Here is a 24,384-nt window from a genome sequence, read left to right on the forward strand (position 1 = left end):
CAATGGAGTTGCAGCAGTGGGTTTCCTATCTCATTATTTGTGCAGTCCAATGCCAAAAATGTATAACTGTAAATAAAAATGCATACTTTTTTTTTTTTTTTAAGTTTTTTCTTTCCCACCACTGGAGTTGTGGAGCTCTATAACTAGAACAGGAAATAACACACTGGATTTACTGAAGGCAAATGATCCTAAAATTCATCACACCTCAATATGGCAGAGATTGGTCCTATGACTACATTCCGAGCTCTCTAACCCCTGAACTACATTACATTCACACCTTTAATGAGTGGTACAAAACGTCTGACAAGATACACTAGTATTGAAGGCAGATTTTGTACAAACATTGTGATAAGATACGGTAGAACTGAAGACAGATTTTATACAAACCTTCTGATAAGATACACTAGTACTGAAGACCTATTTTGTATAAACCTAATAACATATGCTAGAATTGAAAGCAGATTTTGTACAAACATTCTGATTAGATACGCTGGTATTGAAGGCAGATTTTTCTCCTATCCCTAGCTATGCAAGACAGACCCATTCCATGACGTCAGCCCATACGGAATAAATCTGTCTTGTATAGGCTATGAAGTCCTTGGTAATATATGACTTCATATTAATGCAAGTTGGTTAGTTTTAGATCAATATTCTGTTATTAAAACCTTCATTATAAAAGCTATCTTGTTAATTTGTAGTGTTACATTATAATCAACACATGAAACATAATATGATAATATTATTGTGTGGTTTATTTATAATAAAACAGTCAAATAAGGAAGTTACTTTTTCAGCCATCTTTCTTTGTTCGAGTAAAACAATAGTGTATTTATCGAATGGAGTGGAGAAAAACACTCCATCATATCTAGTCATATGGGATAGAATAAGTACATCCTCGGTGGTGGAAATTTCGACCCTGGAACTCATAAAGCCTCATCCTGGGTCGAAATTTACACCACCGAGGGTGCACTCTTTCTATCCCACATGACCACATATGATGGAGTCTATTACTACAAACCTTCTGATAAGATATGCTAGTATTGAAGACAGATCTTGTACAAACCTTCTGATAAGATACGCTAGTATTGAAGACAGATCTTGTACAAACCTTCTGATAAGATACGCTAGTATTGAAGACAGATCTTGTACAAACCTTCTGATAAGATACGCTAGTATTGAATGCAGATCTTGTACAAACCTTCTGATAAGATACGCTAGTATTGAATGCAGATCTTGTACAAACCTTCTGATAAGATACGCTAGTATTGAAGGCAGATCTTGTACAAACCTTCTGATAAGATACGCTAGTATTGAAGGCAGATCTTGGTCTCCGTCATCATCACGGTTACTCGAGTCACTGCCGTCGTGGTTTTCATTGCTTGACATTCTCCTCCGCCGGGAGTGGTTAGAACCCATCAAGAGAAATTACCATTCTTCACTCTCATTGCTTCAGCTTCATCAGTGAGAACTGGGTTCCTGTCATTGACATCAGATGAAAATTATTATTAATGATCAGGAAGTTCACTATCTTTGAATGTAGAAAGCTGTTAGAGGATGTACAACACCAAATCAAATCTCATAGACAACAATAGTAACATATGTGGTTAAAATTCCTCCCTGCTGCTTTTCATTCAACATAAACACCACAGATATAAATACTACCCCCTCACCCGTAAAGTAAATTAAAAAAAATTCAAGGTTAAGCTGCTCATTTCAGAGATAATGGGTAGAGTCTATCACTACCCTAGTTCCACATAACATTTGAGTACTTTTTATAACTGTCAACATGTATATAACAAATTAAAGGTAAGCCCACAAATTGGTGAACATTTTAAAGCTGATATTAGCATTTTCATTAATTCACATGTAATAAAAACCTAGTTAGAATGACAGATTCAGCCCTTGAAATTCAGATCATTGTGCAACAACAATTTAGTATACAAAATAATAAAGTAAATACCTGATGATGCTGATAAAAATGTCATATCAGATAATTTCACATTTTTTGCAACAGTTTTTTGTGTGGCTGCATTACTGATTGCCACTGTGAATTTCAGAGATGCACATATGCACTGAACTGACCTCAGGCAAATCTGTCAACCCAGATCTTTGCTAAATTCAAGAGAATCTCACCAAAATCTTACTGGGTAAAATAAATAAAAATACCCCCCCCCCCCCCCCCCCCCTCCCAATCATCACAATATGTCACATTACAGTGTTAAAAGAGTTTGTGCTTGCTAGGTGTAAGGCAGTTGTAGTAGGCTGCATGTAGTTGGAAGACAAGTACTGAGGACTTTTTTTTTTAGACCAGAGCATCATACAGTCAAAAGTAAATTTTTTAATACACGGGAAATTATTATTTTATATTAATTGAAATTTACACAATTGTTCACATGGTTCCATTTTTTACCTGAGGTGATAGAAATGACAGTGGAGAATTTTATTAGATCCTTTTTAGTTTTATTCATTGTATATCGTCAACATCCCTAACTGTGTTATGCTTCAAATTCCGTTCATTTTGTTTTCTCGTGAACAGTTCGCGCAATCAACATCCGATTTGTTGTCATCGGCATGTCGTTCATTTATGAGGTTTTTCTTCACAGTTCAGGAAATTTTTTATCAACAATAAAGTTCAGAAAAGTAAGTATCTAAATACAAAACTTTACAAACCCCAAAAACCATTAATTTTACTAAGTCGTTTTTGTTTATTCCTTAACATTACTAATATCGGGTCCACATGACTCGTAGAAATTGACTTAATATGGAGAAAGATGAATTAACATTCGGTGTATGTCAGATGACCTCACACGTGCCAGATCAACATGGCCAAAGCATTTAATTTTTACGATTTTTAAGACCCTTGTTGTTAGAATTTGTTTTCAATTATTACATTCGATCTGCAAAAGGTATGCTACATTTTTGTGCCTCTATTGTAGTGAATACCCGGTAGTATTCATAATCCATTCATAATAATTGTAAATAATTTTGAGTGTATAAATTGTGTTAACGCGGACGGGACCAGAAAGCTTGACAAATTGAATTTTTCCTTTAAAAAAAATATTAAACTAAGTGTTCGTCAACTGTGCATAGTTAAGAAACATATTTTTTCATGTAGTGGCCTTAAAAATGAAAAATGATGAACCGCACATGCCTGTTAATTACGATACTTTTTGCAAATGCAGGAGCCTGAACACAGTTAAAAACGTCGCACTCTTTCCTGTTTACCGGAGGGTGTTTCACTTTTGTTTACTAGAATGGATTTGTTTTACATCCACATTGTTGATTTTTTTACGTTAATTGATTGCAATCTTATTTTGTTTCACGTATCGTAGCTGGAAAATGTAGAATAATATTTCCGTAAATTTTATATCGTATTTGTGTTTTTGTCATTAGGTGAACGCAGTTTGGGACATCGATGGTAGACGGAATTGAAGAAGTGACACTCTCCACCCCAACTTCACATTGTATCAGTCCTACTAGTTTGCCATTTTAATTATAATTTAAGATTGGTGATTCAGGGTCGAACACCTCCACCCACCCCACCCCCACCCCCCACCCCCTCCAAGCAAATTTCCTTTTTTTTTCAATATATCTTCTGAATCTGGGTTTGCATGACTTGACACATTCCACATCCCAACATTTTACTGCCACAAAACTGACACGCCCTTTACACACTCGTGCTGTAAAAACTAATATCTATTGATATACCCCAAATTACAAACCCTTCCTCCCTTATAGAAACATAGTGTTCCAATGCCAGTAGTTTTATTATATTTTTTGGTCATGGTCTTGTGAACAGCATGTACAAAACCAAACAGGCTAACGTATAAGTCTTTAACTGGTGAATTATTAAATAAGTGTTTATTTCCGTTACCTACAACAGACTGGGCTTCCTAGGGAAAATTAACAATTAAATGAAAAACGAAGGACACGGTCCAGAAAAGATGGTTTTGTAGACTCTCAGTCTTTCCAAAATGTCAAAACAAGACGATAACCCAAATTTCAGATCTACTTATCTCCTCTTTAGTCGCTCTTTCGCCAGTGAACGTGACTTCCGTTTGGAATGAGGGTCGCAATCATGTTGAGACCATGTGCATGTTCTCGTTTGTTGCTTTTACGTCAGATAAAGCCATCAAGAACGATACTAGCAGCATGCTATTCTGTGAGAAAAGTAGGAGAAGTAGAAAAAGATGTCACAAAAATACGGAACATTGGCATATCCGCTCACATCGATTCTGGAAAGACTACTTTGACAGAACGTTTGCTCTTCTACTCCGGTCGTCTACACGAGATGCATGAAGTGAAAGGTAAAGATCAAGTGGGCGCAAAAATGGACTTCATGGAACTGGAACGACAGAGGGGAATTACGATCCAGTCGGCAGCAACGTACGTTCACTGGAAAGACATAAACATTAACATCATTGACACCCCGGGTCACGTGGATTTTACAGTAGAGGTTGAACGGGCATTGCGTGTTCTGGACGGTGCTGTGCTAGTGTTGTGTGCAGTTGGAGGTGTCCAATCTCAGACCTTCACAGTAAACAGACAAATGAAGAGGTATGATGTTCCGTTTATCGCGTTTATCAACAAACTCGACAGACAAGGTTCCAACCCACACCGGGTTTTGTCTCAACTAAGGTCAAAGCTGGGTCATAATGCAGCATTCATTCAGTTACCTATTGGACTTGAATCAAATCAGAAAGGCATTGTTGATCTCATTCGTCAAAAAGCTATATATTTTGAAGAACCACTGGGAATTAATATCATAGAAGATGAAATTCCCCAGGAAATGAGAGCCGAGGCAGCTGAAAGACGTCAGGAAATGATAGAACATATTGCAAATGCGGATGAACACATTGGTGAGATATTTCTAGAGGAGAAAACGCCCACAGAGGCCGACATTCTAGCTGCAGTGCGGAGGACTTGCATAAAGAGAACATTCATCCCTGTAATGATGGGTACAGCATTAAAAAACAAGGGGGTTCAGTTATTACTGGATGCAGTGGTGGACTTCATGCCTAATCCAAAAGAGGTGGCAAACTATTGTCTTGACAATTCACAGGGGATCGATAAAGCTGTCAAGGTTTTGATGGATCCAACCCGAACAGCTGATAATCCTTTTATTGGCCTGGCTTTCAAACTGGAAGCAGGCCGGTTTGGTCAGCTAACTTACATCCGTGTGTACCAGGGAGGGTTAAAAAAAGGAGACACTATTTTTAATACAAGGACACAGAAGAAGACCAAACTATCGAGACTTGTCAGAATGAACGCGGATGAGATGGAGGAGATCACCGAAGCCTTTGCGGGAGATATCTGTGCTCTGTTCGGCATCGACTGTGCTAGTGGCGACACCTTTGTCACCAAGGGAAACATGCACCTGTTGATGGAGTCCATGTTTATAGCAGAGCCAGTTATATCCATGTCGATCAAACCAGCCAAGCAGCAAGATGTTGATAATTTCTCGAAAGGAATTGCCAGATTCACAAAGGAAGATCCTACTTTCCGAATCCACTGGGACAATGACAGCAAGCAGACCATTGCATCTGGTATGGGAGAACTTCACCTGGATGTGTATTCCCAGCGACTGGAGCGTGAATACAATGCTCCTTGCGTATTAGGCAAGCCTAAAGTTGCTTTCAGAGAGTCTATGGTCGAACCTGCCGAGTTTGACTATGTCCACAAAAAGCAGACAGGAGGTCAAGGTCAGTATGGCAGAATCATTGGTGTGATGGAGCCATTGCCACCAGAAGAAAACACAAAGATTGAATTTTCAGATGAGACCGCTGGAACCAACATCCCAAAACAGTATGTTCCATCAATAGAGAAGGGTTTTCGCAAAGCATGTGAGAAAGGAGCACTGTCTGGCCATAAGGTGGCTGGTGTTAGATTCCGCCTGATGGATGGTAATCACCATCCTGTAGACTCTAGTGACTTGGCCTTCCAGACTGCTGCTGAGCTGGCCGTTAAGGAACTCTACCAGTCTGGCCAGTGGATGCTTCTCGAGCCGGTGATGCTCGTGGAAGCTACTGCACCTCTCGAGTTCCAGGGTCCTGTGATGGCAAGCTTGGCCAAGAGACACGCCATCATCACTGGGACGGATTCGGTGGAGGGCTATTTTTCAGTGTTTTGTGAGGTTCCTCTTAACGAGATGTTTGGCTACGCATCCGAACTGCGGTCGCTGACTCAGGGTAAAGGGGAGTTTACGATGGAGTACAGCCGATACTGTCCCGCCCTGCCAGAAACTCAGGAAGAACAGATTGAGCTCTTTGAACAGTCGAGGGGAGCAGGCCAGGACAAAAAGAAGAAACGAAACTGATGACATCAGCAAAATTACTTCAACGGTTATCAAGACAGTGCATTGTTATTTATGTTTTTAGTTGTTACCAATTACCTACAGAGACTTTTGTCAAATGGGGGTATTCACATATTTATGTACCAGTGTTGTCTATCAAATACGGTCAATCCTAGTTTTAAAATATGGTCCTGTGTTAGTTACAAAGTCTTTAAAAATTATTTGTCGAGTGTGCTAACAAAATGACTGAAATTTTAAATTAATACATTAACATGTACACTGTCAGCAAACTTAAATTTTGTTTTAGTCTTAAATTATGTGTGGTATACATGTTAAATCTACAAAAAAAATTGACTGGTACTTGTATGCAGTGTACAATCCAGTGTGAAGGATCGATGCACCTGTATACAGGGGCATAGTGACAGGACATACATTGGGGAGGGATCGAGGGTACAGAAAACCTCAGCTTTATAACTCATTTATGTACATGTAAATTACATTGTAATTGCACTTTATGGATGACCCAGGGTGCAGAAATGGAAAATATTTAAACAGCCCGCCAGACCAGACCAACTAAAATTTACTAGCCCGCCAGAATTTCTACTAGTCTGCCAATCTATAGAACAATATATTATTACCAATATTGTAATATACAGTGACTTCACTTCAAATGATATATATAGATATATTGACAAAACAATATTACCGTAGTAACACTTGGGAAGTGATCATCATCACGTGTCGAACAAAATAAAAAAGACAAGACCGTCGGGCTGGTAGTTGCATTTTTTAAATAGTCTGTAAGAATTTTTACTCCCATTTGGCGAGCAGGTGGGTACTTTCTGCAGCCCTGTGACCCTAATTGTAACTTTAACTTGATTGGATTTTTAATGTATAATTTAATAGATGGTTGTATACATGTGTACATACTAGTACATATACATTACATAAAGCATGTAAAAAAAATTTTTATTTAACAAAGTGTGTTACTTGTTAATGAGATTTGTGTTTTAACTGTATAAATATTTGTACTATTAATGTTTTAACTACATTTTGTTCTACATGTAGCAGTCGTCTTAACAACACGACATGCTCAAATACTGGAGGTGGGACGAAGCCCAGTGGTAAAACATTCGCCAGATGAGTTGTCGGTCTAGGATTGATCCCTGTCGGGGCCCACTGGGCTATTTCTTGTCCCAGCTAGTGCACCAGACTGGTATATCAAATGCTGTGGTATGTGCTATCCTGTCTGTGCGATGGTGCATATAAAAGATCCCTTGCTATAAATGTAGCGGGTTTCCTGTCAGACTAGGGGGTGGGGGACGTAGCCCAGTGGTAAAGTGGTCGGTCTAGGGGTCTAGGGTCTATCTGCCTCTATTGCTGGGCCCATAGGTCTATTTCTTGTTCCAGCCAGTGAATCACGACTGGTATACCAACGGTCTTGGTATATGCTATCCTGACTCTGGGATGGTGCATATAAAAGATCCCTTGCTACTAATGGAAAAATGTAGCAAAATTACCAAATGTTTGACATCCAATAGTAGATGATTAATAAATCAGTGCTCTAGTGGTATCGTTAAACAAAACAAATCTGTATGGTATGTAAGGTGTTGCCTTGTTCTATCAAGAGTAGCTTGTGTGTCAGCAGCAGGTTGTGTCTCAAACATACACTGTACAGGCTGCAAATTTAGCAGAAATCTGTCCTTTCACAAATCTAATTCAGAGATTGCTTTCTAATCCTTTTTATCGTTCCAGCGAGTGAGACTGGTTTGTCATAGACCATGGTATGTGCTATCCTGTCTGTAGGATGGTACAAGCAAGAATGTAGCAGGTTTCCCCTCTTAAGACTACGTCAAAATTACCAGATGTTTGACATCCAATAGGCGATGATTAATAAATCAATGTGCTTTAGTGTTGTAGTTAAAAAACAACAACTTTTCTTCTACTTTTCTTTCAAACTCCCCTCCCCAGGTAACATGGAGGCATTTATTTATATGTCACAAAAGTATCCAGCTTTAAAACTGTTATATAAAAGAAAAATAACACAAATTAACAAATGTATGTAGCAACTTATTTTATTACATATCACACATTCGTCACAAGTATGGTATTCTCCAATTCATTGATTCTTCAAGTAAAACACTTTAAAAAAAAGAAATCGTATTTACATTAATTACAAATGTAACACATTTTTCCTTAAAAATAAATTAACCAATTGCATTAAATGACAGTACCTTTCAACCTTACTCGTAAAGCAAACAGAAATTCTGTGATGTATTTATTGACTGCTGAATACATACTACATGACAATATTTTTTAATGATTAAGCAAAACTGATCCATGACACTAAGTCCGTCAATAACCTGAGCACATAAAGTATATCCGTAACATAGTGATACATTAACCATTTTCATTTATACATGATATATATTTTTTTATCTTTAAGGACCACAAGAATAATATATATGTAATTTAAAAAATTGCAGTTTAATTAAAAGTAATATAAATCCCAATAAATTCTTGGTGATAATGTTTACATGTTGATACTGTAGAATATGCAGAACTGGTGTACTGTGTATAGTTGGGGGCTGTTGGAGCTATAGTGGATTTAGGGAGGGAAGGGGCGCTGCACACACCCAAGTCCTATAATTATTCTTGTGTATGAAGCAGACCTGCAAATGTACCAAACGTGACATTTTAACATTGTACATTTAACATTGTAACCCCAATAAAACCTTACCAGTAATCACCCTCCCCTGTCCTCATGGAGTACTATGTAAAGCAACAAAATGGTATTTATGGTATAATATACTTTCAGATTTTGGTAACTTCAAATGAAATCAAAATAAAATAAGGTCAAGGGACTATAGGCACATTTATTGATATGCACACAAACCTAAATAAAAACTGCTATGTTTTTTCTACAATCCATTATTAAAGATATTCATCAGCTGCATAGAAACAGCAATCACTCAACATTAGCTAAATGTTAGCCAGAATGTTTTACCCACACTGCAGGTTAATCTAGGCTTGTATTATATTTTTAATGCAACAAATGTCATTACCTCACAGATGAAAGAAAGGATTAGACAACTCCAAAATCATAGTAAAACCCCTATTATATATTGCAGGAAAACTAATTTAGACTGTACTGCTCGGATTTTCATTGTATGAAAATAACTAATCTGGACATTGGCAAAATCATACTGTCCGAATTAAGAAATGTTTCAATAAACCTAGTCTATTAGTTAATAATCAATTTGAATTAAATACTTTGAAACATTTTATGGCATAATTATGTCTACATATAAAAGTTCTCAGAATGCAATTTTTTTTTCATTTCTTTCGGAAGCATCCAGCCCAGGAAATACTAATTTAAATTAATACTTTTGAGTTTTGCATTCCTGTGCGATTCTTAAACAAGGGGGAAGTCCAGCACACACACCCTTTCATCCCCTACTGCTCCTGCTTCCAATATAATGTTTATTGGTTAGTTAACAGTTTAACAATTATGAACATTTTTATTTGCGAAGCATACATTTTTATCAACTCTAAATTCTTCAGTATTTAATAAACATTCACTTTCTCGCACACACTTTTACCTAATAAATACACTCTTTGAGAGAAAAAAACAAAACATTTCTAATTTAATACAGGATTAGCAGTAAGAAGGTAAAAGTGACAAAATATACATTTAATATACAATATATTTGAGTTTCATTCATTTGAACAATATATATCAAAAGTCTGTCACGTCATAACCATAAATAATACATCTTTGCTTTATTCAATAAAGCTGACCTGCAACTAAGATGAGGTTTCGGTATTTCAATATACACATAATATGTAACATCAAAACGACACAAATCTATAGCAATCCACCTTGTACTTTCTGTTTCACTTTGTACTCCATCACCCATTATTCAAAATGCTAAATATCTTGTCAGGGGTAAGCTTTCATGCAATGACTCGCAGCTTGGGCTTATTGTTATTATTACTTAAAAAAAGAAAGAAAAAAAGAAAAGTAAATGAATTTGTAATAGGCTATGAGCAATTCAGTTTATTTAACTGAAAGGAACCCTGTAAACTGTGGGCATGAAAATGACAATTACTTTTACTATAATATTAATATTTGTAACTTTCAAATGTCAGAGACTGCGCAATGGTTTTATAATTAAAAATAATGATATCCTGACATTCATGTTCAAGTACAACAATTATATACGTAGCTCTCCTTTCTAGTTTAACAGAAATATTAAATATAGTCGAATGTTTATAAAAAGTATGTTTCTTTAATATAGTAAACATATTCCTACATCACAAAAGCATCCTGTTTAAAGTAATCACCGTAAAACTGTGATGTATATATATGCAACTCTCAGTGTGCATGTTCCAAAATAAATGCTTCATTATTTTGGTAATGCATACATGTATTGTAACGATACACAAGAATGACCAAATCCGTGTAATAAACTTCATATTACATGCACTGTAAACTAAAATTTAAATCGAATATGATATTTTCTTTTATAAAAAATCAAATGGCTGTTATTTGAACAGATACATGTAGTTGGGCCAAGTCATTCATGTGAGACTAATATAAATTTGTGACAAATGATGACTGAAACTGTTAAAAAACCCACAACGTATTCACATTAAATGAAGCTAATTAGAAATGAAAACAAACCTAATGAGTGATTGCACATTTTCCTGTGAATATGTTACTAGTATTGTATTTGAACTAACATATCAAATGAACCAAAGCAATACGAGTTGTATACACATCATATGTCGTATCAATAATGAAAGGTATCCAGTAAATATATTCGGCAACTTTGTCAGAATCGGCTCCTCTTGTAGTCGCAACACATGCAAGATTAACAAACACAATCCATTAAAAACACAGTAATATAATGTACATTCACAGTTCAAGCCTGATGAGATGCACATTGAAATATGTAAACAGCTGTGTGGATAGTAGTACATACTGTGTCCAGTTGTAACAGTCCAATATTCAGAGTATGGTATGATCAAAAAACAGGTATCACAAATTCAGTTCAATTAACTGAAAACTACTTGCACAGACCAAACTGCTATTATAGTAATTACAAATTACTTTAATAGTTACACACTTCGGCAAAACTATAATTTTAAAAAATATGCTCAACAACCTGAAAATGTCACGCTTTTCATGAAATCAAATTCTATGTACTTTTTCTGCTTTTTAAGATGCTGTCATTTCCTGTTGTCCACATGACTCAAAGTAACTCACTGTAAGTATCTTAAAAGCATGTATGTTAAAAACAATTAACTTCACAAGTCAAAAGGGATATTCTGACCTGAGGCATCACAGTATTATGGTTGTGAATGTTTTCACGGTTACTGAAAACAAACGTATCAACTTGCACACTCCAAATATTTCTCCACATTAGACCACTTCAACCCCACCCCAGCCTAAAAACAGATTTGTGTAACCAGATAATGTTCTCCGTTTTCCGTAAGTAATGAAGTTCCTTAGAAATGAAATATTTCACAAAGATGACCGGTCTGCTGAATATTAACATCTCTGGTACACTTCGCTGCTTGCATGTGCTGCAGAAATGGTGGTCTGGAGAAAACGTCCTTTGTAAATCATTGAATACAAATACAAAAGGTGTTCCAAATTGTATAAAATTGCATAGTTAGCAGTGGAATTTAATACATAATGTGGTTGTTTTACACAAACAAATCCATGCACACATAAAAAAGCAGAAGAAAAACAAGAAAAACAAAAATCCTCATAATTCGTGACCTGAGATAAAGTGCTGTGTAACATTATTCAAACTAAATTATACTGATGGAAAGGAACAAGGGAACCATGCAAATAGCTACAGAAGTTTGTTCTTGTTTAACAACACCACTACAGCACATTGATTTTTTAATCATCGGCTATTGGATGTCAAACATTTGGTCATTTTGACATAGTCTTGGAGAGGAAACCTGCTACATTTTTCCATTTGTAGCAAAGGGATCATTTATATGCACCATCCTACAGACAGGATCGTACATACCACAATCTTTGATATACCAGTCGTGATGTACAACTAGGCTACGTCCCTCCCCCAAATAGTAACAAAGAATAGTTACTGCAACCAAAACCCCCAATACATGTCATAGACGTAGTGTCCGAAGTTGACCATGTTATTTGCAGTTAGTCTGAAGCTACTCACATTAAATTCCACATTAACATGCAACCAGGCTTCCTATTGACCTGATAACCCCTACCTGATAATTCAGTGTTATCATGTCACTAGGAAATAAGTTGTGCGCATGACGGATGTTTCCTCAATTTTCAAGCATCCATTTACAGCAATAATTGTTGAACTGCATGAATAAATATAACATTTACACTTTCTATGACATCAAATTACCTCTTATTTTTCAATTCTCAATTATTCACTACCATTTGAAATTAGCCAGTGTTTTAAATTAAACATTTTGAAACAAAAAAGCAAGTAGCTTCCTGCAAAGAATGTTTACATTGGAACATCGTCCGACATCACAGTCACTAGCAGCCAGTGATGTAGATGATCTTCAGATCACACATAAACTTTTTTATTTTTCACTGAAAAAGGTACAAAAATTGTAATGTTGTGACACAACAGACTTTGAAATATAATCAATTTTTTTTATTTAAAGTTTGGAAACACATGTTTAGGCTGGCTATGCCACTCCCAAGATGTTTTCGGGCACCTGCTATTCTCCGACTTCCGGTAGTAGTTTCTACATAACACTATACCATTTTTGACTGAAACATATTACAAAAATATAACTTGAAAGGGGTTGCATGATAAAAAAAATATCAGGTAACTATGTTTTGATATCGTAGTTATTTGGCTCGGTTCAATAACAGTGTAACAAGCTCGCTGAAGCTTGCCTGTTACACTGTTATCTAAACCTCGCCAAATAACCACGATATTAAAACGTAATCACCTGATATTCTATATTTATCACTTTGTTTCAAGAGACAGGCCCCGGGACGGACATGCTCGAAATCTAGTGGTAATTGAGCATGTAAACATTATTCGCACTCACACTCAAATATAGACATTACTATGCTAAAATTAAATTATTTCCTTCCATTAGTGTGAGTGTGTATCTATATATCTATATATATATACACACACACATAGGGTGTTTCATAATATCGGTCCTTATAAGAAACTGTTTTTGCTTTATCAATTTTTAAGATATTAAACCTATTTATGCACCATCACGAAGTAGATGGAAAGTTTTACCAACATAAAATTGTGGGAAATCAACTGAAGTCATGATGTCATCAATGACGTCACTTCGTGTTGGTTTGTTTTCAAAATGGTACTGTCCAAAGACCAGTGTTGTGAAGTTGTTAAATTGTACTACCAAAGTAAATCATTAAAAACAGTGGTTAAAACGATGAAAAAGAATCATCCAGACCTAGGGCAGTTGAACACTAAACAGATCCAGAGAATTGTAAAAAGATTTGAAGACTTGGGATCAGTAGAAGACAGGCGGCACGAAAATCCTGGACGCCCAAGATCTAAGAAATGCTGAAACCGTTGAACAAGTGAAAGCTGCGAGGAAATTAATTCCAGCATTGAGAAGGAAAGGTATAAACATTGATGATATACGGTTTCAACAAGATGGGGCTACCCCCCACACAGCCGGTGATGTGACTGAATGGCTATCACAAACATTCGGGCGCAACTTCATTTCTTTCAGGACTGACCAGGACTGGCTACCACACTCGTCCCCATGACTTTTTCTCGTGGGGATATCTGAAAGATAGGATGTATAGCCCTACTCTTGCCAATACCAATGAACTGAAAGTTGCAATCAAGAGGGAGATCCGTGCCATTCACAGAGAAACGTGCGCTAATGTCATCAATAACTTTATACAGACGTAACGTCATAATTGCCCAAAATGGACGTCATGTAGAACATATTTTATGAATGGGCACTGAAACAAACATATTGGCTGTCATGACGGTAATGCCCAAGTATTATACATCAAATAAATCTTTATTATTTCTGCCATAAGGCTATGCTTTCCAATTTATTGCAGACTGATGTGTGTAGAAAATAAAACTGTACAACATAAGGTCAGATAATATGAAACACCCTGTATATATATATATATATATATATATATATATATATTGAGAGAATTACTAAGTTCCAAGTGTATGACTGTACAAAAGATCAGAGAAATTTCAGACATTAAATTTTATTAACAAAAAAATAAATATGTCATTTAGAAACCTGTTAACTGTTCGTCACTAGTCATGAGTTATTACAACACTTTTACGACTTCTGTCATAAATGTTTGCTTTTCACAGACACACTTCTACAAAGCATATACATGAAAGGTGCAGGTTTGTTTTCTCACGATGGTAATTTTCTTGATCAGTTTCCTATTTCAAATGCATCCAAGAGAAAATGCAAATTGGTAAACTGTCCATTTGACTATACATGTACAAGTACTACAACTGTCAGCCTATTTACAAGCCATGGTCCAAAATTTATAAAAATTTCAGCAGACACATCATAACATCACTCACAAATATGACCTCACTGACACTTCTCTTTTTTGCTCACATTTAACATACACACAAAAAAAACTCAGAAAAGAAGAGAGAAAAAAAAAGAAGAAAAACCCAGAAAGGTTCTGAATAACATGGTATCATCAGAAAAGGAAGGAAGGAAATGTTTTATTTAACGATGCATTCAACACATTTTATTTACGGTCATATGGCGTCAGACATATGGTTATGGACCACACAGATATTGAGAGGAAACCCACTGTCGCCACTTCATGGGCTACTCTTTTCGATTAGCAGCAAGGTATCTTTTATATGCACCATCCCACAGACAGGATAGCACATACCACAGCCTTTGATATACCAGTTGTGGAGCACTGGCTGGAACAAGAAATAGCCCAATGGGCCCACCGATGAGGGTAGATCCCAGACCAACCACACATCAAGTGAACGCTTTATTACTGGGCTACGTCACCCCCCTCATCAGAAAATGAACCAGAACCCGATTCTGTTTCAATCTCTCAAGTACAACTCGTGTGGGTATATGATTTGGTCATAGTCTAAATATATATAATGTTCAAAACACAAGTGGCACTTGGAATAGATTATGTGAAACATCAAACATGATTCCAAAGGCTAAAACACTGAAACATATACCAACTCAAAGATTCCAAAATTACAGGTTTTTATTTGGCAGTGGGTACCAGACATGAAGTACTAGCTGGGATGGTAGAAAACCTCAAATTCATTAAGTACGTTTGTTCCTGTGACCAATTGCATCACAGGCAAGTGCTCTACCATTGAGCTACATTCTGCCCCATCCCTCAACCTAAGTAACGAAGATTTTCTTTGCTGTCATTCTAAGATACAAGATGCTAACTTAGCAGTGATACTAGAACCTGCTAGTTGTTATCATTAAGATTGTCAGAGCTGCAGTTCAACTTGACTGACCAATCAGATTTCACCAACAAGACAGACATGACCTAAATGCTGACCAATCAGATTTTATGAGACCAACAGAACTATAGTTCAACTTGACTGACCAATCAGATTTCACCAACAAGACATGACCTAAATGCTGACCAATCAGATTTTAAGAGACTAACAGAACTGTATTTCAACTTGACTGACCAATCAGATTTCATCAACAAGACAGACATGACCTAAATGCTGACCAATCAGATTTCACCAATAAGGCTGACATGACCAATCAGATTTTATGAGACTAACATACCTATAGTTCAACTTGACTGACCAATCAGATTTCATGAGACCAACAGACCTCGCCTGAATGATGCAACTACAAGTGAATGAGATCACATCTGAGAGGACTATGAGTGCTGTAACTAGATTCTACGTCAATAAAACACAATGCAGTTCAATCTTATTTCTAAAACTAGCAGCTATTGAGATCAGACGGTTATGATTAGTTGCTGCCATGCTTCAAGTAGTTCTGTGTCCATCTACCTCCATTTCCACATATTTGTGTGTGTGGTTTACATGTGTATGTATGGTGTGTTAGCATTTGATTTTATGTGTGTATGTATCAGATACATTTGTATGTATATATGTAAATCTGTATGCATCTATATATACTTGTGACTGCACTTGTATGTTCGTGTTTGTATGCATGTGTTTTCATATTTATATATTGTACTTAACATTATGGATGGCACACCAGAAACGTAGGAGGCCAACATAGAATTATTTTAATTTACCTTTTTTCATGGTTACCATGGTAACAAAATGGCAATTGAAGCACCAAATTGGATAAACAAACATACAATCTTCAACTAACTTTTTTAATTGACATATTATTAAAGGTGTTATATAATGGTAGGGTACCACCAATAATAAATGACTTAATTTACAAATAGATACAAAATAAGGAGGAAAATCTTTAAATATATTGCCAACTGAACTAAAAAAATTATTATGTGAATAACAGCTTAAAATCAGATTTTTGCTAATTTTGAGTACTGGCACGCAGGTATTTGTGCATTTCATATTTTTAGATCGAGCTGACCAAACTGAAAGTGGGTACGAATCTGACGATTTCTGTGTTTTGTCTCTAGACTGTACTAGATGTGCAGGTTTCCTCTAGATTCTGTAACATGCAGTTGTCCCTATGCATATTTATGGGTTTTGTCTCTAGACTGTATTAGGTGCAGGTGTTGCTCTTCAGATTTCTTTCATTTTTCTCTAGATTTTGTCTTATGCTGATTTCTGTGTATTGCTCTCTAAATTCTGTCACATACAGGTGCTGCTATGCAGATTTCTGTGTACTGGTCTCTAAATTTTGTCACATACAGGTGCTGCTATGCAGATTTCTGTGTTTTGTCTCTAGATTGTATTATGTGCAGGTGTTGTTTTGCCAATTTCTTTCATTTCCCCTAGATTTTATCACATGTGAATAATTGTGTTTTGACTCTAGATTCTGTCACATACAGGTGACGCTATGCAGATTTTTGTGTTTTGTCTCTAGATTCTGTCACATACAGGTGACGCTATGTAGATTTTTGTGTATTGTCTCTAGATTCTGTCACATACAGGTGACGCTATGTAGATTTCTGTGTATTGTCTCTAGATTCTGTCACATACAGGTGACGCTATGTAGATTTCTGTGTATTGTCTCTAGATTCTGTCACATACAGGTGACGCTATATAGATTTCTGTGTATTGTCTCTAGATTCTGTCACATACAGGTGACGCTATGCAGATTTTTGTGTTTTGTCTCTAGATTCTGTCACATACAGGTGACGCTATGTAGATTTCTGTGTATTGTCTCTAGATTCTGTCACATACAGGTGACGCTATGTAGATTTCTGTGTATTGTCTCTAGATTCTGTCACATACAGGTGACACTATGTAGATTTCTGTGTATTGTCTCTAGATTCTGTCACATACAGGTGATGCTATGTAGATTTCTGTATTTAGTCTCTAGATTTTGTCACATACAGGCGATGCTATGCAGATTTCTTTGTTTTGTCCTAAGATTTGGTCACATACAGGTGACGCTATGTTGAATTTCTGTGTTTTGACTCTAGATTCTGTTACGTGCAGGTGTTGCAATGCAGATGTCTTGACCGTCTCCATGAAGCAATATGTCTGAGTTAGCCTAGATGTCTAATGAGTCTCTTTGTCAGTGCAGGTAGTCGGAAACACTGGTGAAAGCACAAGTCCCAATGGATTCCTTTGACATGAGCTTCATGCACTGGGTTGCATGAGCAATAGCAACTTCCAGTGGAGGTTGTTTAGGCAAACCATTGGATTCTGAAAAAGTGAACAAAACAACATTATTACAAAGAGGTCTGAAAATTTAAATGAACCAGTTATAAATGTATACTAAAGTTGAAAAAAAGAAAGAAATGTTTTATTTAACGACACACTCAACACATTTTATCTACGGTTATATTGCGTCAGACATATGGTTAAGGACCACACAGATATGGAGAGAGAAAATCCACTGAAAATTTAAATGAACCAGTGATAAATGTATACTAAAGTTGAAAAAAAGAAAGAAATGTTTTATTTAACGACGCACTCAACACATTTTATCTACGGTTATATGGCGTCAGACATATGGTTAAGGACCACACAGATATGGAGAGAGGAAATTCACTTTCTGTTAAGAAACCAACTACAGTCGACCTTCGATAACTCAAACTTCGATCTTTCGTAAACGTCGATCTCTCGAAGTGAAACGGCGGTCCCGGCCGAACTGCTATACAAACTAGTAATAACAGACTTCGAACACTCAAACTTCGAACATTCGAAAAACTCTATCTCTCAAAGTAATTTTGTGGTCCCACCATAAAAAAAAAGAAGGGATATTGGACTTCCAAAACTCGAAGTTTGTGGAGTGACTGAGCCTTTTAACTGTACCGGTAATACTTTAAAGAAAAATGAATTGTCACCCAAGCCAAGCGTGAGTGCCCCGACTGGTCTCGGCTATCGATGATACACACGGTAATTACAGAATAATAGATCGCCGACTATGCGGAACGAAATGATCCTACATGCCTGCATTGGGTTGTCGGTGTTTGTACACGGCAGCGGGCCTCATTACACAAAGTACGGATAGTCTTGTAATCTTCAAAGAACTGTTGTAATAACAATTAACGCTGTTTCTTTGCAGAACCGTGAACATTCGGAAGAAATGCTGCTTAATCTGTGCAAGATTACAGACACAGTAATGAAAGACGACTTTTTAAGCAAGTGTGCCAAACAATCTCTAATTACAAAAAATTTCGGATAGTTCTGCTCTTTGTGCTTTGTGATTTGAGAGCTATAAATTATTTTGTACTGTTGTGAATGTTTTATATGTAAAAAAAGAGTACATAACCTAGTGCTATTTGGCATACAGCGTTTTGATTTGTTATGTTATGTCTCGCTATGTTAGTGAGGGTTTTTAAAATGATTTTTGTGATTTACAATAATTTTGCTATTTATATTCTGTATTTTTTATTTGATAAACAAACGTACTTAGTGCTAATCGACATTCAGTATTTTAATTTATTACAACGTTACGTTCCGCCTTGTTTTGACATTTGAAAAATATATCAACTTTAATTTATCGCTTACTTCCGGTTATATGTAAGTACGTGCTTTCAGTTTTCGTTTTTTTTTTTTTTACTTTACTGTCAATTAATACAATAAAAGTACATATAGATGTACGTCAAATTGATCGGATTTATCTCATTTCCGTTAATATTTACTTAGTTTTATCATATACACAGAAGAAAGGTGCTAACATCCGATATCAACGAAATGATAATACTGCAATGCAGTTTCACTTTGAGGTCTGCTGTACGAATTTCGAACACTCGAACTCCCTGAAACTCAAACTATTTCGTCGTCCCCTTCAACTTCGAGTTAACGAAGTTTGACTGTAGATGACTTTATAGTTGATGCACGTCCCGACTCACCTAAAATGGCACTATTTAAGGCTGCACATACTGACTCTCTTTGAACTGGCTGTAGCTGGTAACCCACCGGACTTGACCACGGGTCGGAGTACGCCAGTAAACTGAATGCATCCTGGTAAACAAGTGGAAACATTTATGTCAAATACAATATAAACATTTACTCTCATCACAGGGGGAAGATGGAATGTAAATTGCAACTAGATAATCTACTGTACTCTTTTTGGAAATCTTCAATAATTACATCAGGCCTACAACACAGTGCTAGCTTTGCGTAAGCAGATAATTTTCGCTAAAATTAACCATTAAAAGAAAAAAATAGCTAAAACACAATTGTTTTCAAACGAAATATCAATTATTACAGGATATTACAGCAAATTAAAATAAAATTTGCCAAATGTTTTAAAAATTCACAATTGGCGATTTTGGCGAGTACAAGAGCTAGCCGCAAAAAGGGAAAGTGATTATAGATGTCATATGACTGCAGTTAAAATACATGTTAAAAGCATAATATGTGTAGTGGGAAGAGGTTAAAGAATTGTCTGATTTTGTTTTATGTAATTACTGAACGACTCGCAGCTATATGAATTGTGCTCATTTCTTCTGAAATGTAGTGAAATTTCAGCTAATTTTTGTGTGAATAAACCTATATTGAAGGTGCTATAAATGCTAATTGAGACAGCATTAACATATTAACATTTCGTAACAATGTCCTAATTTACTCATTATCATAACAATGTCCTAATTTACTAATTATATAGTACCATAATGATCTGAAAAGTCCATTTAAAAACTTAAAACATTTAGAACCTGAATGTACTAAATGTGATATGGTAATACTCTATTTAGTTTTTGTTCCTAGTTAATAAAATCTTGTATTACATACCTATTTAACCTTACTATAGTAAAAAAGACCATTCTGACCATGCTATAAAAACAAATCTTTTATTGAACTTATGTGTACTACAAAATCTTCCATGCATAGTTATGTATTCACTCATAAACAACATGGAAAAAGTGGTATGTGGTTCTATACATGTATACGGAAGACACTGTTTACAGTTAGTACAAGAAAGAAATGTTTTATTTAACAACGCACTCAACACATTTTATTTACAGTTATATGGCGTCAGACATATGGTTAAGGACCACACAGATATTGAGAGAGGAAACCCACTGTCGCCACTTCATGGGCTACTCTTTTCGATTAGCAACAAGGGTTCTTTTATATGCACCATCCCACAGACAGGGTAGTACATACCACAGCTTTTGATATGCCAGTCGTGGTGCACTGGCTGGAACGAGAAATAGCCCAATGGGCCCACCAACGGGGATCGATCCCAGACCGACTGTGCATGGAGCGAGCGCTTTACCACTGGGCTATGTCCCATCCACGTTTAGTACAAATTACATCTCAAAAATGATGTTCATCTCGATAAATACCTGTAGGGCTTTCTTGTTGGCTTCATTTTTACCAAACTCTCTTCTTAGCTGTAAGCTTGTGGCTTGAAGTTCCCTGCCGTAACGAAGCATTTTTTCTACTGCAGTCTGACTACCACCACATAACTGTCGACGATTTGAAGGCGAGTCTACTTCTACAGTAAATAAGCAGAAATATTTAACTGTAACAGGATATAACACGTATAATCCACATTAGCAGAAACTGATAAGCAATGTGTGTCTAATAAAACAATCACAATCGGACATAGCATAAAAAAAATACATTGTCATCTAACAGGAAAAGCAAGAAATGCTTGAATACAGTACTAATCAAAATAAAGGTAAACTGGGAATTCCGAAATTAGCTTTAATTTAACGTCCACGGTGATAAAAATCTGGACACAAATTGTGTTTCAAATGTAAAAGCTGTAAAAAGATTTTGAAAAGTTTGAGGTCATTGTGAGCTTTCCATCAAGACCAAGGACAGGCATAGTTTAGGCAAGCATCGAAATAAGTAAAAATATACAGAGAAAGGTACATGTACTTCATTCTCCACAAAAGTTTATTAAACTGAAACTACATTAGCAAAAGTCTGATCAGCCAAGTGTTATTTAGATACACATGTACAGTATCAGTACAGTGAGAACAGGGACATGAATGAACACCACAGTATCAGTGTGTATAGTGAAGGGATTTAATGTTAATAATAATGGAAATATGCTAATGTGTTTTAGGTTACCTGGCGCCTACTTCACTAAATGCAATGCTAAAAGACTTGCAAAGATGCTTTGGTGTCTAAAAGAGCGCAAGAGACCTTTGTGAATTAGGCCCCAGGTCTGTATTTTGTGATAACATGTACATGGGTTATCAGATATATTTATTATTTCGATGCTTATTTACGGATAGAACAAAATATACAGAAGAATCTTGTTGGGTCGAATGCCGAAGGGTCGAATACACCACCATGCTCGAACAAAAAATGAGATCCCGAGTTACACTTAAACAATGTTTACCTAATGGGTAAGTCAAGCTACCCGATGGGTCGAACACTTTTTCGAGCACCGATGTGGTTCGAGCCAACAAGATTCAACTGTAGAATTAAAAAACAAAAAGAGAGTAAATATTCAGCTTTGCTAGTGTGTGTATTTAAAACACTTACCCATGTCTTCTGTGTGACACTCGTGTAAACTGCCGTTCATGCACACACTTTGAGAGTTCCCGTTTTTCACCAACATCATCCCCCCACCCTCGCCCTTCCCATCAGACATCTCTACATCGTCATTGTCTATCACTTGTGAACTCGTGCCATTCATCATTAAGTGTTCCGAGTTTGCCGAGTTCATTTGCTCCTCTAGTCTGCGTAACTCCGACAGACTGTGCGAATTCTGTTGTGGTGAACTCTGGTTCTGTGAAGTGTTTCCCTTCGCGCTGGCTCGACTCGGGCTGTTGCCACGGGAACCAGTCCTTTGTGAATATAACAACTGGGAGCCCCCTAAGTGCACCGGGCTCATGTTTGGACTTGATCGGTTGCTGCCATTGCCGTTGTGGCAGGACTTTGGGCTGCGTATTGCCGCACCGCGCACCTCACTGTCCGTGCCGTTGACCATCTCGATAAACTGTCTACACTTGAGGGTGAACAACAAGTTGGGGCTCCTCTCCAGCAGGCCCGGGTACAGCTGCTGCGTCGCCTCGATCGCTTCTCCAATTCTACCGGCTAGCACTAGCCTCTGTATTCCTGGGAAAGGAAAGGAATGTTTGTTCAACAACACATCAGAAACAGTTTCAATTACAGCAGGGCTAGCTCTGGGTGACCAGAAAATTTCGTCAAATCATTTATTTAAACATTAAAAAATTATTACATGAAATTTATTCGCCAAATTAAAACAAAATTTCGCCAATTGTTTCTAAAATTTGCAATTGGCGAAGTTGGTAACAGAGCTAGCCCTGTATAGATAGATGGTGTCTAACATAATATGATTATTTCAACACCTGGTTGTAGAGATGAAATCGGCTGCCACCACACAGGCTACTCCTTTTCTAAAAAGCATTAGGGTATCTTTTATATGCACTTTACTGTAAAGACACTGAACATAATTAAACTGTAATGGTAAATCTCGGGAAATAGTCTAGTGAATTGTGTTAATCATGCAATTTGTTTTAGCTCTAATACAAATTGAAGGCCTGATGTAGTTCAGTGGTAGAATGCTTACCTAAAGTGCAATGGGTCGTATATGGATGACCTTGGGGTTTTATTCCTAATACATCAAAGGTCATGGTAAGCATTATCCTCTCCATGGGAAAAAGAGCACACAAAGATATTTTGCTAGTTTTTTCATTAACAGTACCGGTTAGCCTATGTAGCAGAAGCAGATTTCTTCGATGGAAGAGTAAAAATATTCAATTATTAATGGCTATAAGTTGAACAAGAGACAAGAGAGAAAAATTTGATTAAGATTACATTATAAACTATAGCAATAGGTCTCGTGAAACCTGTTTCTACCACACAGACTACTTCTAGCAGCAAACTATATTTTATATGTACTTTCCCACAAACAGGGGCAAGATATACCTCAGTGGTACAGCATATATACTTGAGGTACAAAAGGTTGCAGGATCAATACCCAGGCATTAACATAGATAACAAAAGTGCTTTTTTTCTGAAAGTGGGCTCAAGTCACCAAGTTGCCTGCCGACAGTCTTGAAAGGTTGCTGTAAGTCTTGAAAGGTAGCTGTAAGTCTTGAAATGTTGCTGTATTTAGTAATAATATGGACAAAATCCAATTTCAAGAACAAAAACACACAACTGACATCAAAGCATCGACGTTTTTAGTGTCATAGTTCACTTAGCACGTTGTCAGTCTCTACAACTCTAGTTTTACTTTGGTGTAAGACTGTACATTAATGGATGCCGTGCTATTTGAAGTTAACCAGTATCTCTGTTTGGTTCTCACCTATATTATTTTCAGTAATGCCAAAAATACAAAATGATTATTACTTTTATTTTAATATAAAGATACATTAATTACAGCTAGTTACTACTAACGTGCTTGAATGGACATTATTTACCGTATTTTCCCATGTATTATGCGCACCGGTGTATAATGTGCACCCCCCACTTTGAACATTTATTCCAAGAAAAAAAACATGAACCACAATATAATGCGCACCG

At 36.5% G+C, this 24,384-nt stretch overlaps 3 protein-coding genes across 3 annotated transcripts in view; 1 reads left to right on the forward strand and 2 right to left on the reverse strand.

Annotated features, from left to right (window-relative positions):
• The window catches only part of LOC121388913 (DDB1- and CUL4-associated factor 11-like), a 29,271-nt gene extending 25,265 nt beyond the window's left edge, over positions 1–4,006 (reverse strand). Inside the window, exons 1-2 of the mRNA XM_041520451.1 lie at positions 3,875–4,006; positions 1,289–1,476 (exon numbers count right to left, since the gene is read on the reverse strand). Of these exons, the coding sequence (XP_041376385.1) occupies positions 1,289–1,416 (128 nt within the window). The 5' untranslated portion in view covers positions 1,417–1,476; positions 3,875–4,006. The remainder of the gene's footprint in view (positions 1–1,288; positions 1,477–3,874) is intronic.
• Positions 4,007–4,064: 58 nt separating this feature from the next.
• Positions 4,065–7,330, forward strand: LOC121388471 (elongation factor G, mitochondrial-like). Its single transcript, XM_041519820.1, has one exon. The coding sequence runs from the start codon at positions 4,079–4,081 to the stop codon at positions 6,314–6,316; it is 2,238 nt and encodes a 745-aa protein (XP_041375754.1). The 5' UTR covers positions 4,065–4,078; the 3' UTR covers positions 6,317–7,330.
• Positions 7,331–17,533: 10,203 nt separating this feature from the next.
• The window catches only part of LOC121389556 (ran-binding protein 9-like), a 32,074-nt gene continuing 25,223 nt past the window's right edge, over positions 17,534–24,384 (reverse strand). Inside the window, exons 9-12 of the mRNA XM_041521227.1 lie at positions 22,375–22,950; positions 21,219–21,370; positions 19,779–19,890; positions 17,534–18,123 (exon numbers count right to left, since the gene is read on the reverse strand). Of these exons, the coding sequence (XP_041377161.1) occupies positions 17,993–18,123; positions 19,779–19,890; positions 21,219–21,370; positions 22,375–22,950 (971 nt within the window). The 3' untranslated portion in view covers positions 17,534–17,992. The remainder of the gene's footprint in view (positions 18,124–19,778; positions 19,891–21,218; positions 21,371–22,374; positions 22,951–24,384) is intronic.

The sequence above is a fragment of the Gigantopelta aegis genome, chromosome 14, assembly GCF_016097555.1.
Source record: "Gigantopelta aegis isolate Gae_Host chromosome 14, Gae_host_genome, whole genome shotgun sequence".
Lineage (NCBI taxonomy): Eukaryota > Metazoa > Mollusca > Gastropoda > Neomphalida > Peltospiridae > Gigantopelta > Gigantopelta aegis.

Bases quoted from the DNA above. Each gene is read 5' to 3' on its own strand.
- LOC121388471 (XM_041519820.1), top strand. From the start codon at position 4,079: ATGTTGAGACCATGTGCATGTTCTCGTTTGTTGCTTTTACGTCAGATA.